The 17,575-nt window shown below is 38.4% G+C and overlaps 4 protein-coding genes across 4 annotated transcripts in view; all 4 read left to right on the plus strand.

The window, feature by feature from the left end:
- Nucleotides 1–2,067, plus strand: part of CBG16126 — a gene marked incomplete at both ends in the record, with an annotated part of 13,706 nt that extends 11,639 nt beyond the window's left edge. The window contains one exon of the mRNA XM_045238873.1: nucleotides 1,862–2,067. Within this exon, the coding sequence (XP_045095913.1) occupies nucleotides 1,862–2,067 (206 nt within the window). The remainder of the gene's footprint in view (nucleotides 1–1,861) is intronic.
- Nucleotides 2,068–6,796: 4,729 nt separating this feature from the next.
- On the plus strand, nucleotides 6,797–8,101 carry CBG16123 (the record flags this gene model as incomplete). Its single annotated transcript, XM_002643421.1, has 3 exons — nucleotides 6,797–6,902; nucleotides 7,606–7,826; nucleotides 8,096–8,101. 3 exons carry the CDS (start codon nucleotides 6,797–6,799, stop codon nucleotides 8,099–8,101), a joined length of 333 nt encoding a protein of 110 aa, XP_002643467.1.
- A 1,057-nt stretch (nucleotides 8,102–9,158) lies between these two features.
- On the plus strand, nucleotides 9,159–9,995 carry CBG16122 (the record flags this gene model as incomplete). The annotated part of the gene is made up of 3 exons (XM_002643420.1): nucleotides 9,159–9,293; nucleotides 9,338–9,423; nucleotides 9,947–9,995. The coding sequence occupies 3 exons, from the start codon at nucleotides 9,159–9,161 to the stop codon at nucleotides 9,993–9,995; spliced, it is 270 nt and encodes an 89-aa protein (XP_002643466.1).
- A 2,555-nt stretch (nucleotides 9,996–12,550) lies between these two features.
- CBG16121 lies at nucleotides 12,551–16,289 on the plus strand (the record flags this gene model as incomplete). Its single annotated transcript, XM_002643419.1, has 4 exons — nucleotides 12,551–12,774; nucleotides 13,485–13,654; nucleotides 15,524–15,644; nucleotides 16,172–16,289. The coding sequence occupies 4 exons, from the start codon at nucleotides 12,551–12,553 to the stop codon at nucleotides 16,287–16,289; spliced, it is 633 nt and encodes a 210-aa protein (XP_002643465.1).
- Nucleotides 16,290–17,575: the final 1,286 nt, after the last annotated feature.

Below are 17,575 nucleotides of genomic sequence, written 5' to 3' on the forward strand. Positions count from 1 at the left end.
GATATCAGCAACATTTTACTAGTTAGCCACTTTTTGATATCTTTCACAGAAAATGAGATATATAGGCTCAAAGTGGACGATCCGGGTGTCGTTCTATTAGAGGTTTTACGGTAGTTGATTATATGAAATTATTCAAACTTGTTCAAATTTGGCCTCATATTCAACTTGCGTCTTGGAGGGTTCTACCGTAATTTCGACATCTTTTTCTTTTCTATTTTTTGAGAACTAATTTTCTAACAATTTCCAATATACATTGCTCTGATCAGTTTGCCGAAGTCTTCAGTTTTCCGTCAAGTTTTTGTATCCTTTCCTTCAAAATTAACTGATTTATTTCCTCACGAGAGTTTGTATATGATATCATAAGTTTAATTAAACAAACTCCTTTTTACCGTAAATCACTTTTTATTGATTTTATACTTTGAGGTTTCGTCCCTGCGTATATATGTTCTGGGTCCCATAGAAATCAACTCATTCTTTTTACTTTCTGTCATTTCATGATTTACGGCTAGAGGAAGAAACAATGAAAAAACCAATTTCCGGTGGAAACCTCTGCGGACCTATCGTATACCATTTTTCTTTTTTTTTTCTTTTAATATCCTGAGAATCCTCAAAATGATTGATATTTAATTATCTTTGAATTTTGCAAAAATCGGAAGAATGAGAAATGTGAAAAACTGTCAATTTCCTCTTCAAGATTGACTTTTCGAAGGAATAACGCTTCCCTGTGCAATTCATCTTCCTTTTACAACGGACCCTCTTCATTTTTCCTCACGTGGAAAAATGCGAAAAGAAGCGAAAAAGAAGAAGAGAGGTTTCAGCGATCCGTCGGATAATTTACAAATCGTGGAGGAGAGGAAGAATGTTGAAGCGAAAATTGATGATTCCAAAACCGAGTGTGCGGGATCCGCGAGAAAATCGGTGGAAGTTGATGATGTGGCGATTGCAAATTGCTATCCTTTCTGAAAATCCAATCGGAAATGGTCCTATGGACTTGATAATGACTTCCTTATCGAAATCTGAACTTTTGTCGTATTCTTATTCTCAATTAAACAAAACCGAATCAAGTTTGACGAGAAAGAGAGGAAACCGCAAGATCTGTCACTTTAAAGATCCCATTAAGCGACATGATAAATGTGTTGACCATTCCAGGGACTACGCCTTTTTTTCAGCGTTTCATCTTTCTCTCTTTGCATCAGTTGCCCCACGAGACCAAACCTGTATAAACCTCTCATAAATTCCTGGGTGATTGTGACAACGATGATGATGAGGATGGTTATAAGATGAAAATCAAAATTGAAATAAGAGAATGGGCTGAACCCCAAGTTTATCTTCAATTGGAACATAGAACAAAATTTGGAAAGAATACAGTATTGCCCATAGCTGCTGATCATATCACATGGCGGGAAAAGAGTAGAGCGGAAGAAAAAAAATATTTCGACTATTTCGTGAAAATTAGCCAGCTCCGGGATCCTAGAAGGATGGTCAAAAATTTCTAGAGTCTTCCAGGATTTCAAGAATATACTGAAAAAATTGAATGTCAGTTTTTTAATTGACAATATTTCCGTCAGATTCAATTTCCGTGAATTATGCCGTTTGTAACCAAAACGTACTGATAATCAGCTTGGATTCATATAAAAAAGTTTTCTACTGCAAAACTGAAGCTCTACTTTTGTTTGTTACACTCTTAAATATCTAGAAAAATTGAAAAATTCTAGAATTTCAAAATTTCAGGAGTTTAAAGGTGACTATTTTCCTCTGAAAATATGAAATTTTCGCGTACAGTACTGTAAGCTAGCTTGAATTTGACTTAAATCCTCGAATTGGAATATATATCCCATTCGATTTCACACCTTTCCCGCAGACGATTCCAAAATCAAGATTGCTTCGAAGATGACATGCGATAATCCTCTTCATAATTATCGAGAGGAAATCGGAACAAATGAAAATACACCGTTCGCCGGATGTCAGGATATATACATCTTCCCGATTTTCCCCACTTTCAATATTTTCCCAAACAATGGTGTTCATGACCCTAGCCCATTCGAACAGAAGCTTGTGTTGTGGTAGCTAGCGCCTGGCTCATGGGGGCGCCGAATCAACTTTCTATCATCTTTTTAAACATCTCATGAAGTTGATCAAGAAGAAAGAAAAGAACAACACACTCTCACATAAACCGTCATCCCCAGAATTTGATATATGAGCGATAAATTTTGCCCCGTGGGGTTTCAGGTATTCTCTTTTCCTCCGATCAAGAAGAGAACACAGAAAGAAGAAGAAGAAAACAAAAATGATAAGCTAGAGCTTATCGCAATCATGATCATCTTCATATCCGTCTGCGTCTCTCCTTCCGATACATGCAACTGATAACCTTCCATTCTCTCTTCCTTTCCCCCAACCAATTCCTCGCTGGTTCCTCCAATCCCTTGAAATACCCGAGAATAAGCAGAAAAGACAAAAAACGCCTGCACCGGGCACCTTTACGTCTTCTTCTCTTCTCTCTACGATTAAAAAGCGCTGAGGTGGGCGGAGCCAAAATTTGGGCAGTCACGGGCGCTACCCGCCAGCGTACGTACTCTCTCGTTCAGTCTTTTCCATAAGTTTCTACAACTGGGCGTATTATTTCGTTCAAGACCCATATCGCTTCCATCCTAGGGGTCCGCCCCCTGTCCTATAAACGGACTACTCCGCCCACTTCCCACCTCAAGAGCTCAATTTCATTTCTGAAACTCATACCCTTCTGGAACAAACCTTCTATTTCTCCACTCTTCTTATTCTGACTACTACTATGTCCTGCATCAACCTCCTCTACTGTCCATTGGTGATCGCTGGTGAGCTGTGGGCGTGGATCACCGCGATCTACTTTGCTCTAGTTGGAAAGCTCGTAGCTTGCTGCGGCTGCTGCAGAAAGAAGGAGGACGCTGGAGATGTCGAAGCTGGAATCCAGATGGCTCCAGCCGCGAAGGCAGCTCCGGTTGCTAAGGCCGCTGGAGCATCGGTCACGGATCGTGCCGTTGCCACCGAGGCTGAGCTCGAACCAATGCTTGGAAAGCAGGACCAGAAGGAGGATCATGGAGCCTGCTGTGAGTCTGATATCTAACCAACGGTCAATGGGAGCCTCGTTTAATCACTTCTAATTTTTTTTTCTTCGTTTATTAATCTAACCAACCCCATCACCAACAACATTTCCGTCGTGTTTCTCTTTCTCGAATTTTCCTTAGATCTCCATGCTCCCCTTTCATCTCACTCTGATCTAAAAAAAAACAATCTCAAAATGAATTCGAATACCGCTTTCTGCACTTTAACTCGCTAGTCGCCCTATCTACATCTTGGAGATTGTTCCAGAATCAAAATCTTGGATTTTTTAATGATTTCTCAAATCTTCCATTCTTCTGTTGACCTATCGTCTTCTCAGATTGTAGTTGGGGTTAATCCTGCACTGCTTTTTTGTCTAATATGAATATATTCAAAATGTTTAACCTGTGTTATTGTATAGTTCCGCGGTTGGATGGGGTTATGAACTTGAACTACTCTCGGTATGACGAAACAGGAGAAACCTAGAAAAGAAAAAGAGAGAGAGAGAGAGAGCGTGGGCCAGCGCCTATTGCAAAACAAACTGGTTTCACAGAGATTCAGCCTATCATCAGATCATCATAATCATCACTGCTGTCATGATTGGAGATTGGCATCGAGATGTACCGGACGTGTTCACGACAGTTCTAACTTACTAACCTGGAAAACTAACATTTTGCAGATGTAACTAGAAAAATATATGCGATGTACGAAATACTGTAGCAAGAAACGATTAATGTCGATTACTTAACTGTACTACGGTTGCTTATTTCTAAAAAAATAAGCTCATTTGGTCTTTGAGAGCTCTGGACTACGGTAGTATCTTCTCAATCTATATTCTCTTCCAATAGAGGCAGTCACGATGACTGGCGCTCGTAAATTCGGAAAATTAATGCTCTTCTCTTCTTCAAGTCCACCAGTCTCTCCTGACTTTGAGTTATTGCCAGATTTGGTAGTGAGGGGGGCCATCTTGAAAAGGAAGAAGAAGATAAAAATAAATGAGAATTTTTGGCACCTCCCGTGGAAGATGTGGCTGCTCCAAATCGGAATCCATCAATCCACTTCATTTGGTGAAATCTCCTTTTTTCCAAATAAGACAAATGAGAAGTTGGATCGGCTTTTTTTTCTTGGATTTGAATAATTGGAAAAAAGATGGAATTTTAAAATGAAGTCTGACTATAGATGCTCAGGGAAAGGGGTCGAAACAACTTGTGTTGTTTGTTACCTTTTTCCATTAGAGGGTCCACCCATTCTAAGACATCTCATCTGGAAGAATTGCCACATGCCCATTTCTATGGACATGCCTGACTCCGTAGTGCATCGTTTTTAATTTCTCCTCTGGAGTTTCGGTGGTCGTTCAAATCCAATTTTTTCAGTTTCATTCAAAGTTCTTTGATTTAATGACAGTCTAGAAATTAACCCCCGCATGACATGCCTTTCCAGGTAAGGATTCTGGAAAAACTATTGAAGTTTATGACCGTTTATTTCTATGACTTTCCTTTTTGTTTTTGATGTCTTCGCTGTGGATTTATATGGGCCATAAAAAGTGGCCAAATTGCTCACAAAAATGGCTTCGAAGACAGGAAAGCTTTTTTTTAAGAAAAAAAGAAAAGATCTATCTAATATCGTCAAGAATGGTTTGAGAAATGAGAGAATGATATGATTTAAGCCTAGAAATGTCGTTGATAAAGTTAGAATAGCTGTATGGAATATCGATTTTTGATTTTTAGCTGTTTTTGAGATGTATCAAAGTTGAGAAAAATTGAGTTCTTCAACAATTCTAATGTTTTCTTCCTGAATAGTAAAACATTTTATTTCTAAAAAATAGGCTAAACTAGTGTAATTAGTCTCTAGATGATGAAGCCATAGCCATTTGCTCTATTATTACATTACTTTGATCTTAAAATCGTATTCCAACGGTCATATTAGGATTTCTCAAATTGTTTCAGAATCGTTCTTTTACGATTGATTGAATTGAAGTGATTCTTCTTTGGTTACAGTGATACTTGTAATAGAAGATCCCTCTTACTTAACTCTCTCTTTAACTCTGAACCAATTTTTCTCGGTTCCTGCATAACATACCGTGAAATCAAAGGGGCCCTTCTAATATCAAAGGGGCCCTTCTAATACAGGTTTTACGGTTTCTAAACGTTGCCAACTGATGAATTCTTATCATAAAATTGGAAATTTTGTGTCAGCTGACACATTTTTGACATTTTTGACAGGACGCAGAAAAATTGGTTCACAGTTAGAACTCTTCTGTCACGGTTTTCACGTTTTCTGAGAATTTTAGAATATTTTTGAGAAATTTAAATCAAATTTTCACTTCAAAATCTCTAACATCGCTTTACCATTTTCAATTCCTTTACGAGAAACGCGATGAATTTCTGAGACAATAACCATCTCGATAACTACCCGAAACAAATGGGAAATTCCTGTCACACCTCGTTACAGTACTTGCCATGAAACCATTCCACTAATTGAAAATCGCCAATTTTAATAGTTTCCTTTTTTCTCGAACACCTTTTTTTTGTTACCCCGCCATCTAATTTCGTAGCCACTGATACGGCGGCAAAAGATGACATGTCGTGTTCGTCTTTGAATGATCATTTCGGGGTGGTAGTAGGTGCGCTTGTCCCGAGATTCAAGTGGTCACATAAGTGGTACGAGCTTGTGTGGGTGATGAGCAAACGACACAATCAGAAACGAGATTTGATTTATATCTGAGCTATCTGATCAGATGCCAGCTGTGTTCCGAAGGATCTGGATTCTGGAGTCACCAAGGAATTTTGTGCTCTGATGTGCTCAAACATGACCTTGGAAACATGCAAAAACGCTCAAAAGATCAGTCAGTAAGCAGTGATAAGAAATGTATATTTGCACTGTTTCGAAAAATTTTTGGAACTTTGATCAGGAGTAAACAGGAGGAAGGACCCACTTTTTCCAGAGTCCTTGTTCTAAATTCTCCGATTTTTGCCCTTTGTTCAGAGCGAAGAAATATGAATTAAATCTTACATTTAGGAAAGTGTCTTAAGTGGGTGTTTCGTTTTTTTTTGACGTCTTTGAATTCTTTTCAAGTGTTAAAATCTGTGTAATTTTCTCACTTTTTTTGTTGAGCGTCGTAGAAAAAGATTATTTTTTATCGGTAACACGCATTATCACTTCCAACCATCTCTGCCAAAAGGTTCGAAGGTCTAACCTCAACAACTCGGCTTAGTTAGAAACGCGGAAGACCCCGCGCGGAGTGTACCTAAGCCCTCTGGTGGATGGGCGGAGTGACCGGGAGTGACCATCAAGAACACAACGGCGCGCATTTTTCCCTCACTTTTCCACCTTCCCTCCTCGATTTGAATCAAATCGTACACGATTGTCACTAGGGTGCGCGACACTGAAGAAGCTTAGAGATAAAACAGGAGAGATAGGAATACCCAGAAAAAAGTGAGAGAGACGAAGGGCAGGACAGTGCCATCTCTCTTCATTAGTCCCCTCCCTTTTTGCCTCCACGTTCATTAATAATCTTTGTAACACTTTTTCCCTCTTCTCCTCTCTTTCTCTCTATCTTTCTATCAATTTCGTGATTCTTTCTACTACCACCCCCACTCTATTATTATTATCAGTGAGTGGCGTAGCGTGTTGCAAGGCCAAATGTGTTGAGAACGGACCACCCACTGATTAACGCTACTTTACCCGGGTCGTCTGGTCACTTTTCCTCCATACTTGATCCAAAATGCGACGATATGGAGTATCTCCCTGGTACTCTCAGAGTACATATTCTCTGAACATTATTCCTGAAGAATATGTGCCACCTGTGGACTATGACATCGATTTTCGTGGTAATATTTCTGTGATTTTTCATGTTTACTTTGGCAACGCTAACACTAAACACTTTTCGAATCTTCACTGAGTCGGAAAATTTATTTGATGTATCTGTTTCGCAAGGAAAAAACAAGATTTTTGCACTATTCTGTTTCTGTCTGGGGATAAGAAAACATTAGATTTACGGTCACGCAGATGGTATGATGTGACACAAAACAGTGGCAGATTAATTGATGGAAAAGCTTATCTTGTGTGATTGACTAAATCTGACTTGAATGGTTTTCATTGGGTAATTTGGCGTATATCAAAAAGAACGAAAGCTACAGTAACCTCTGCTCTAAAAATCCATGTTCTAGAAACTTAATGGTATTCTAGTCGTTTTCAATCCACTTTTTATTATCTTTCAAAACCAATTCCTTAATTTCTGGATATATGGCGTCAGCTTCAGGTTTCAAATAATGCGATAGGGTTAACCCGCGTTAATTCAAGCGTTTCTCCTCTCTTGCGCACCGTCAAAATGTATTATTCACAACAATTCCATTGTTTTACTTGCACTTCTGTGATCACCAACAATACCTAAAAACAGGGGTTTGTGTGCACAGAAGGTTTGAGGTGGAACAACATAACGCATTGTTTTATTAGAGGAGAAAATAGGTCAAATAAGATATGGAATAACAAATTCTTAAAAAGAGCATAAATCAAAAATGTATCTGATTTCAGACGCGATACACGATGAAACAAATGGTGGACAGCTTGGAGGGGAGTCACTGGATCGGAGAGGATGGTCCGCGGCGTCGACTGCTGGAAATCGAACGACACTGACCGCATCGGTGCATAACAACATGATGAATGGACGCATGTCATCGTCTAGTCATAATTTGTCGACTAGACTATCCGGATCGTCACAAAATTTGAATCAGGGACCAACGAATGCGTATGGGGTGAGTGTTTATTGTATACAAACCGTAGTAAAACCGAGTAAACTGCATTTCATGGGTATTAGCTTTTCTGGAAATTGTGAAAAGTTCAAGATTCGGGGTAAATCGAATTAAATTGAATTCTAGAGAGATTTAGAGAAACCGTAACTCTTGAATTACTCAAAATAATTACTTTTTAAAGCTAAAGCTGTCCAAAAAAATGGCTTCAGACCTATAGAGAAACAGTTAGAATCATTTTTAAGATTTTCTAACTTCAATTCTAATTTTCCAAGCTTTAAACGCATCATGGCTTACTTTACTTTTTTCGGTGCTAATTTTATCATTTTTGGCATTTTTTGGCTATGAATATCAGATTGAAATTTGGCTGAAAGTTATCAGGTATTCTCATATCAAAAGTAATGAAATAATAGAGAAAATGGCTATGGCTTCATCATCTAGAGACTAATTACAATAATTTCACCTATTTTTTAGTCAAAAATTGCTTTACTATTCAGAAAGAAAACATTAGAATTATTTAGAAATACCGTATTTCTTCTAATAGAAGATCACATGGGTTTCTATTTTTCGTTCTCAGGGTTGGCTTCAATTAAAACAACCTCGTTCTCAGGGTTGGCTTTAATTAGAGGGTGGGCTTCTATTTTTCAATGATTCATTTTTTTAATGTTATTCAAAAATTCAGAAGTTTTCAATTCGGAAGAATACTGAAATTCAGTGCTTTGTAAACAATTTTCATCCTGCAATTCTGAAATCCAAAATTCCTAATTTATGAAGTTCTGAGATTCCAGGATCTCAAAGTTCGAAATTCAGAAACTCTGAAATTCTGGAAAAATCTAAGATTCTAAAAATCTGAAATTCTGAAATTTAGAAATTGGAAAACTAGTCAGAAATTGAGAAAATGTCAAGTTCTAAAATCACACTTCCGAAAATTCTGGAATTTTGAATTACTTTTACTAGACGGTCGTGGGCTTCTATTAGAGAAAATACGGTGTTCTTTCAGTCATCCAGAATGTTTTTAGAACATAATAACGCCTATTAAAAATCCAATAACTGTTCATAACCTAATGATAACAATATTATTCCCTTTCTCCTACCCTCTCTCCATTAGTTTCTACCTTTTTTGATTGGTATGCAAAAAACTGCGATGCATTCATAAATAAATACAGATGGAGATAGTGAGAATGGGAAAAAATACGTAGTTATTATTTGAACACACACCTTATTTCATGCCTTTTTTGAATGGTGGGAGTGTAGATGACTCACAAATAGGATCACTAACATGCCAAAATACAACTGATAACTCACTCAGTCGCATATGACGGAGCACTGTCACATAAGATGAAAATGATCGATGTGACGGCGTTCTCGCCGAACGACGTCTATGTTATTGTTAATTCGTTATGGCAATTGCAGTTTCCGATTGTGCCACCAGCCAACAACCCATCCGATTCGTCAGCTGGAAGTAGGATAGCGGTTAGTTTTAAAAAAAAGTAATTTTTCAAGTTTCCTGATTCCAGAGTATCTTCCGTCTCCGTTCAAATCCTCTAAAACGGACTAAGAGTGTGAGCAAGATGGAAAAATCGCTAGCTGAAGCAAATCAACAGTGAGTTAATTTTTATTTTTTCCATCAATTTTCAAAAGTTTCGGTGAGATGAAGGGGGAAACCTGAGAATGATCCTCATAACTAACCCTCAAGTGTACTTTCCAGCTGTTCTATCGGCAACCGATTGTAATCGTAAAGTCCAATAATTGGAGACATTTTAACGTTTTTTAAAGGACCCATTCTATATCCTCAAGATTTTTTTTCAATCCTTAAAACTACTCACATTTCATTTTTCTCCTCTCAAAATTGTGTGGAGTCATTCACACATTTCTCATCCTCCTCACACACACACACACACACGCGGCTGTTGATAAAACAGAGTGTCAAAAGTACAAATCTCGGATGCATAGTATTTTGACAGAAGTTTTGGCTCCATTTTTTCTAGTTTTTCAGTATATTTACCGGCTTAAACCCCCATGTTTCACTTTCAAGGTCATCCCATAGGTTAAACCGATTCTGAACAGTGATGCAAATAAACGTTGAAATGCATCTGTTCAATTGATCCAACTAGTTTGGTTTTCACTTTTCTCTCGGGTTGCATAACCCAATCGAGAATCGAGGAGATCAAGTGATATTTTTATTATTCTTCTCTCATTGATTCTCTTATTGATATTTTCCCTATCTTCCAAGTCTTCTGTTTTTCTCGATAATTCCATTTTTCTTTCAATCAAATTGATAAGAATCTGATGAGTCATCTCATGAGTTACCTGCAAAAATTATTTCCAAATTTGACTCAATAGCTTTCAAATTCAAAATTATGAATCTAAAACGTTACGCTTCAAGAAAGGGACCCATCACAGATGTCCGTCTCCTCAGTACTTTTTCTTTGATTTCACATTTAGCTGACATGTTTCGTTGATAAACAAGAGGAGACTCCCATGGGTGACATTCGGAAAACCGAACGAATGGATTTTAATTTTATTTTTGGGTTCCGAAAAAGAACAACTGGACTCAAAATGTTCGTTTTATATTTTTGAGTTTTCAACAAAGTTCTTTCCTTATCAGTGGAGGTTAGTTATGAATAATTTTTTTGGTTTATTTTCTCTCATTACTATTTATTTTCCCACCAGAAGAAATCAATTTTGTGCCCATGAGAGCTCACCACTCAATCAAAAAAAAATGTCACGGGGAGGTCGGTGGTGCCAGTTAGTGTTTTACACCCCACCAATTTTTATGTAATTGGTCCTCGCCGCGCTATCCCCACTTTTCTCTCAAACGTTTTTTCTCACATACACCTCGTCCCTTGTTCCACTAAGATTTTTTGAGCGGCTCTTTCTGATTGTGCTCCGCACATACACACACATTGACTCCGGCAGGTCCCTTCCAAACTTTTTTTCGCTTCCTGTGCCCCCATCTGTTGATGAGAGCACGGCAAATCGCAAAAAGCACGGGGCACACAACAATGTGCTTTTTGTCTTCGGGGTCCTTCATCATTTTCCATCCCAACAGATGCCCTTGGAGCGAACTTCTCATTTCTCAAAAATTGCCACCTGTGCCCCCCCCCCTCCACACTTATCAACCACTTTTTGTTTTGACAGGATATGTGTATATTCTATTTTTTGAACTTCAAATCATTAAGCTAGAATCTAGCTTGAAAAATGTTTAATGTTTCAAGATCAGGTATCTTCAAGTAAACTGAGACTTTTTTTTTACTTTGACACTTTTGTCCCAGAAAAAAACTTCCGCCTCAGTTATCTTATTTAGCTTCTTCAAACATCTGAAAGCTGAAGTTTAGGAAAATTCAATATTTTGAAACAACTAGATTCTAGCTTAACTTTTTTCCAGAACGAACATTTTTGTTTTCTGATCAATTTCTCTATTTTTCGAAACTACAAATTTATATATCTTGCTGTTCTCACGCCCGCTCATATTAAATTTTGTCAGAAGAAAATTCCAGAAAAGTATCTGAATTTTCACTCTAGAATAATCTTAAAAATATTGGCTCCGCGTCTCTTCGAAACCGCGACACTTCGAAACCAGTCATTTCGAAACCGTGGTAATACTGACGAATGGATAAATTTTAGACTGCAAAAACAACTTTAAAGTTTTCGAATATGCATTTTCTGAAAAAAAAACATTATGACATCTGGAACAAAATCCAAAATGTGTTGTTCTCAAAAGAAGAAAATTCTTGAATTTTTGAATTTTCAGAATGTGTTCTACCAGAAAAACCCTGCAATTCTTTTTTGTAGTTTGAAGTTCATCCATTTGCCTTTATTACCACGGTTTCGAAATGAGCGGTCTCAAAATGACTGGTATTAAAGTGACGATGAGCCTTGATATTATACTGGTTTTAGAAATTAGTGCAATTAGAAAGAAACGTGAATGGATGTAGCCAAGGGTCCCAGAACAGATAAATTACCGTAATCTGAAAGTATGGATGGTTTTGGATTTCTTTTCTTGTTTTCAATCGTTCCAGTTGATTATTTTGGATTATATATTCTGGATTATGAACAAAATATTTCGGATTTTACTAAAAAATTTGGATTCTAAAATGAAGCTTGGACTTCTTATTGTTTGTCTTTATTGGCAAAAAAAAACAAAAGAATAGTTGAAAAAAAGTAAGAGTCCAAAAAAATAGGAAAACGAAATCAATTCCATGTTACGGTAATTGTTGTCTTTTGGCCGTAAACCACAGCTACGAGCTGTTTTTTTCTATCATGCTAATTTTCGACATTTTTCATTAACAAGGTTAATAATTGCGCTCAACTCTCAACGCGATGTTCCAAGGCTTTTCTCACACTTCTCAAAAATCGAATTCAAATCGAACAACCACTGAATCTAGAAAGCGCAATTATTCATTCAATCACCTCTTTCTCCCTTGCGCGATAAAATGATAATTTCTCGAATAATTGAAACAATAACCTGCGCGCACGGGCGGGGGGCGTTCATCCTGTCACTTTGAAGCAACAGTGCCGTCAAATGATTTGAATATTCAATCTTTCTAGCGCTTTCCATCGAAGGAAGCAATCAAAACCGCACGGCGGAGATCCTTTCTTGTATTCCTCATCATCATCATTCCAATCCAATTTCATTTTCCTTTTCCCCAACAATCATTTTCAAAGTTTCTATACATGTAAATCTACATATTTTCCCCTCTCTGTAATTCATTCTCAAATGCAACATCATGTACAATCGCTCGTTTCGTGTCCCAAAACGTCTCGACACGGTGACCATACCGATGTTTGGTTCAGAACGATTGCCGAGCACTCGATCCGAACGATGCTTGCCACGTATCACCACTGCATTCGTCTCTGATTGCTCCGATATGCAGTGTCTATCGCCGAACCGTGAAAGAAACAACGCGAATCCGCGTCTAGTACGTGGGCGGATTGTGTACAAGTCGAAGCGGTAAGTTTTTCCCCTCCAGGTCAAGCCGTAAAATTCTCAGAAGTTGTAATTCTTCTTGATTTTCTCTTTCTTTTCCCCCTTTGCTACTATTTTAATTCCCCCTGTAAGGGTCAGAATCCTCCTTGAATTGCCAGTATTATCCTCGAAACACACCCCCACTGTGCTAAACCCCTGGGGCGGACGACACCAGGGGCCGGGAGCGGATTTAGAAAGCGCATCGTCATTTTCTCTGCCTCCAGAAGTTTCTTCAACAAGATAGTTTTCTTAGAAGTTCTGTTTCTCCTTATTCATTTTGTCTGCATACATTCATATTTGATTCCGCTTCGACAGTTTTGTCCAAAAAAGTGGTCCACAATACATAGACAACCATGACTATTGACTTGTCTATTCAGTATTCACATTTCTAATTTGATAATACTATTTGAAACACTTGTGACCTGATAAAGTTGCACAAAAGTTTGAAAACAAGAGAGCCTCTATGAAACACATGTTCTCTATTCGCAGCAGTTCATATACTGTGAATTTTCCAAATCAACCGTAAGTTCTCAATTTTAGTACAGTACCCACAAAGAGGTTATGATCGTTCTCAGGTTTTACCTTGCAAATTAAAAATACCCATTCTTGTCCACTTGACACAGATCGCAAGTGGTTTCGGAAGATCTAACCCATGAATTCTTACCCCTTCCTCGACCACCCAAAACGTTTTCCAGCACTCTTCATAGAGTGGATGCCCAAACGCCAAGCAGAGATAGCAGTCTGTATGCACAACCTCCGGCTCGACGACATTTAAGCCAACCGGCTCGCGAAGGAAGTCTCAGGGCGTGCCGTTCACACGAATCACTGCTCAGTTCGGCACATTCGACACATATGATTGAATTGGGTGAGTTGAACTTTTATGAATTTGCTATTGATAAAAAATTTGAAAATTTGAAAAGTATACTTTTTAGGTTTTTAGTCATTTTAAGAGCGGTAAAACTGTTTAGAAGCTAAATTTCAAAATCGGCGAAAAATTGATCAGTTTTACTAATTTTCAGTGCTTTGTTTGATTTTCCCGGTTTGAAAACATTTCTTCATTCTAAAACTTCGAACTTTCGGGGCTTATTGGGACACCATTTGCTTCATTTTTTGTAAAAATCCTAAATTGAGGATTATCTCCAAACGGTTTTTTGGATTATCGAAGTTGAATTTGTTTTTCCAGAAGTGGGCCCATATATTTAAATGGAGGAAATAAATTGAAACAATTAGTTACCATATTCAATTAAGCCTAAAATTGCCTTGAAACGTAACTCAGCACCCATATATATTTTTTATAAAAGTTTAAACTTCAAAATTACCTTTTCTGATAGAAGCCGCCTAGAACCGTCAACATTGAGCTCAATTATTTCGATTCCTGTTAAGGTATCAAAAAATTGTCACATAATAAAATATTGGTGATATTATGATAAAAAATTTATCAGTTGACCATATTTTTTCTATATCTTCGACAGGAAATGAGATATATGGTCTCAAATTCGACGTTTTCCGGCTTTTTCTCGGTTATTGTAAGAGATATTAGAAAATACTGAACTACAAAAGTGTTTTTCCAAAACGTTATTTCAGTTGACCAGTTTTTGATAAATTTTACAGTACCCATAGGTTCACAATCACGCTAAAATACAATCCTCAAAAATCAAAAAAAAATCAGTTCATCCATCACATTTTTGCCTTAAAGTCTTTATTATATCCTACAAAAAAACCGGATACAATTCCAACTGGCTCCGGTGGCTAACTAGAAGAATTAGTGTTTTTAACACGAAAACAAAGAGACATTGAGACAGGGAAGCAAAAAGTATCTGTTGTGCCTTCTCAAACTCTTTTTCCTGTCATACCGACCTTCTTTCCATTCATCCACCCCCACACAGGAATCTGAGAACACTTGTTGTTTCCAACCTCACTCATTTCCTCTTCAACTTATAGTTGTGACGCAGGAAACCTATGCAACATAGGTGGTAATATGATACCTGAGTAGGTGCTCCAAGTTATATTAACACTTTTGGTTAACAACAATGCCGGATGTTTATTATTTTTCAGAAGGTTTTTCAGAATTGTCATGTTTTTGAGAAAGTCCTTTTTTCTGACTCTGACTCGACGCCTATAATTATGTACATTACCCTTGCTTAATCCAAAAAAAAAAGTTATGTGGAAAATTTGCTGAAAACCTTTTTTTCCTTATTGGAAATGGCCGCGCAAATTTTGACACCGTAGTTCTGCTGTTAACATGCATGTGGGTGGCGACCGGCCCGGCCCACTTTCAAGAAAATCTCTCCCCGGCCCGGCCCGATCCGGTTCGCCGGCCGGTTATCTTTCTCACAAGTATGGCTGTTACCGACCTGGCATCTCGAACGGACGGGCCCCCAACTCCTCGAGGTGTTGATATGAGAGAAATGTTGAGAAATCTAGATTATTCCTTTTGTCCCTCCTTTAAGGAGTAATTGTTCATGAAATTGGTCTCTGGTCTGAAAATTTAAAGGAGGCGAGACAGCAAAAATTTCGGGGGACAGTTCGGGGGACGAAATCGCGCCGCGCTTATGTAGACCAACGGTCGTCAGGCGCCTTCGCGTCCCCGTAGCTCAGCCGGTAGCGGCGCTGTACCCCTGAGCTGCCTGTCATGAGTTCAACCCCTCATGGGGGTTCTCTATGCAAAATATCAGGAAATTTTTTTTTGGTGTCTGGCCTCCTTTAAATATGAAAACTAATTAATTAATTCCAGATAACGAAAATTGCCTTCACCCTATCCACGCTTCCATCATGGACGTGCCGAACTGTTTCCGAATGCAACAAACCTACTACGCCTGCCGATCCCAGAACGAAAGAGCCAAATGGATGGAGCAGTAAGTTTTTTTTTCAGAGTCATTCTCACATCTCCCCATTCACGTCATGAGAAATAAAGAGGAGTTCTTCTTCCTATTATTTCTCCACACTTCCCTCCACACTTCAATTGACTAATAGCTTTTCCTTCTTCTTCATCTTTTCCTTTTTCCATTCCCTTTTTTTGGTTTTACTCCCCATTCTTCTACTTTTTTTGGTGGCGGCGTCACGGTGTATGTGTGGGAGAAGCTGCCGTTCTCAAGAGACCATTAATGAGATCCGCATAGATTATATGGCCTTTCCATTCTCTCTCGCTCTATTATTCCGAAATCCTCCCTTTCCCGGTGATTCGAAAGAAGTGCGCGCGCATGTATAATTAGGATTGTTTTCGTGACAAGTGACAAATGTCGTCGCAAAATTCATGGCGATCTGATAAGCGGGTACATCTGTTCCTACAAATTAAAATTTATACGTTCTCAGAAATTTATAGCCGAGCATTAGCATCAGAGCAAGACATAGTTGCTCAAAAACGAAAATTTTCAATTTTCAGTCTCACAAAATTGCCGTACTGTGAGCTGTGCCTCGCGGCGTTTCGCCTCAGTATTATCCGGAAATCGACCAGACCTAGGTTCATTTTTCTTTTGTTCTCGTCTTCTCGATTTGAATAACCAAATGGTCATAATTGTCTTTCTGCGGTAACACTCACCTGTCGCTTGAATCAGTGTTGACCTCGTTTCTCCTAACATCTGTCGAGTCGGTTTTATATAATGTACAATATATTCAAAACCTGTATGAGTCGGAAAAAAGGTGGATGCATGAATCAATCTATTTGGGCGGCGCCAGTGTGTCGCGCCGTTTGGTGTCGCCACCAATAATGTAACTTTCTCAGTTTCTTGACGTTTCTGTTGGTTTCAAATATTCTGTGGAATTTTAGCTTCGAAATTTAGTAAACGTAACTAGTTTTGACGTTTTGTACCGTTATTGGCTAACATTAGGCTTTAACATACTCATAATTTCGTCTGAATGGGAAAAATTTGAAATACAGATTTCAAATTCCTTGTGCCAATAGCTATTTAGCTGAATTTATGAAGTTATACCAAATTTTTTGTAGGAGTTCTGCTCATTTTAATGTCATTGACACCAAAATTTACGCCTTATTATTACGATTCTTATGACTAGAAGCTTCCCATGATGTCCAACGATCTGAAATTTTGAATTCCTAACTTTGCCAAACTCTATGTCAACTTCCTCTCAATTCCCAACCATACCTAAGCGTCGAGTAACGCATCAATTATTTGTAAACACTGTCTCTCCCTCCCTCCGCACACACGGACCCCTCAAACCGTCCCCTCTTTGTCTGCGTCTCTCAATCTCTCGCCTCACCTGGCCGTGCACTGTGTTGGTGTAGATGGTGTGTGTCTGCCACCCTCCGTTCGGTACACTCTCTCTCGTCGTTGCGCGACCTGCGGTGAGGGCCATCGGGCCCTCCTCGCTCATTTATGCAATTTGTTGTGGTCTCGTTCGTTTTTTTTTCCACACGAGATTGTTGCATTTGCTCAGTTACTGATATTTTTGGACTAAAAACATGCGCGTTTAGGGTTCTTGAGAGTTAATCTCATTTTGTACTTAATTTTGCCGTTTTTATGCGAACAAACTCCATGAACTTATAGTTTTGTCTGGGAAAGTTCTTTAAAAAATGCGCGTAACGAAAACTTCAAGCCATGCTTCTGTTGTTTTTCCAAAAAACCGATTTTTTGCGCTTATTTTGTACCGTTACCGTCTTTTACTCGTTGTATGTTCTACGTAATATCGTTTTAGCAGAACCATGGGTTTCCAATTTATATCCAAAGTCCAGAACCTCGTGTCACTAATCTCCTGTAATATTATACACGACAGAAGTTCCATCGACTCTTCGCCAAGGTAAAATATATGTTTCGGGGTCCATGTGAAGTTT

This window comes from Caenorhabditis briggsae (genome assembly GCF_000004555.2).
Source record: "Caenorhabditis briggsae complete genome, chrX, whole genome shotgun sequence".
NCBI lineage: Eukaryota > Metazoa > Nematoda > Chromadorea > Rhabditida > Rhabditidae > Caenorhabditis > Caenorhabditis briggsae.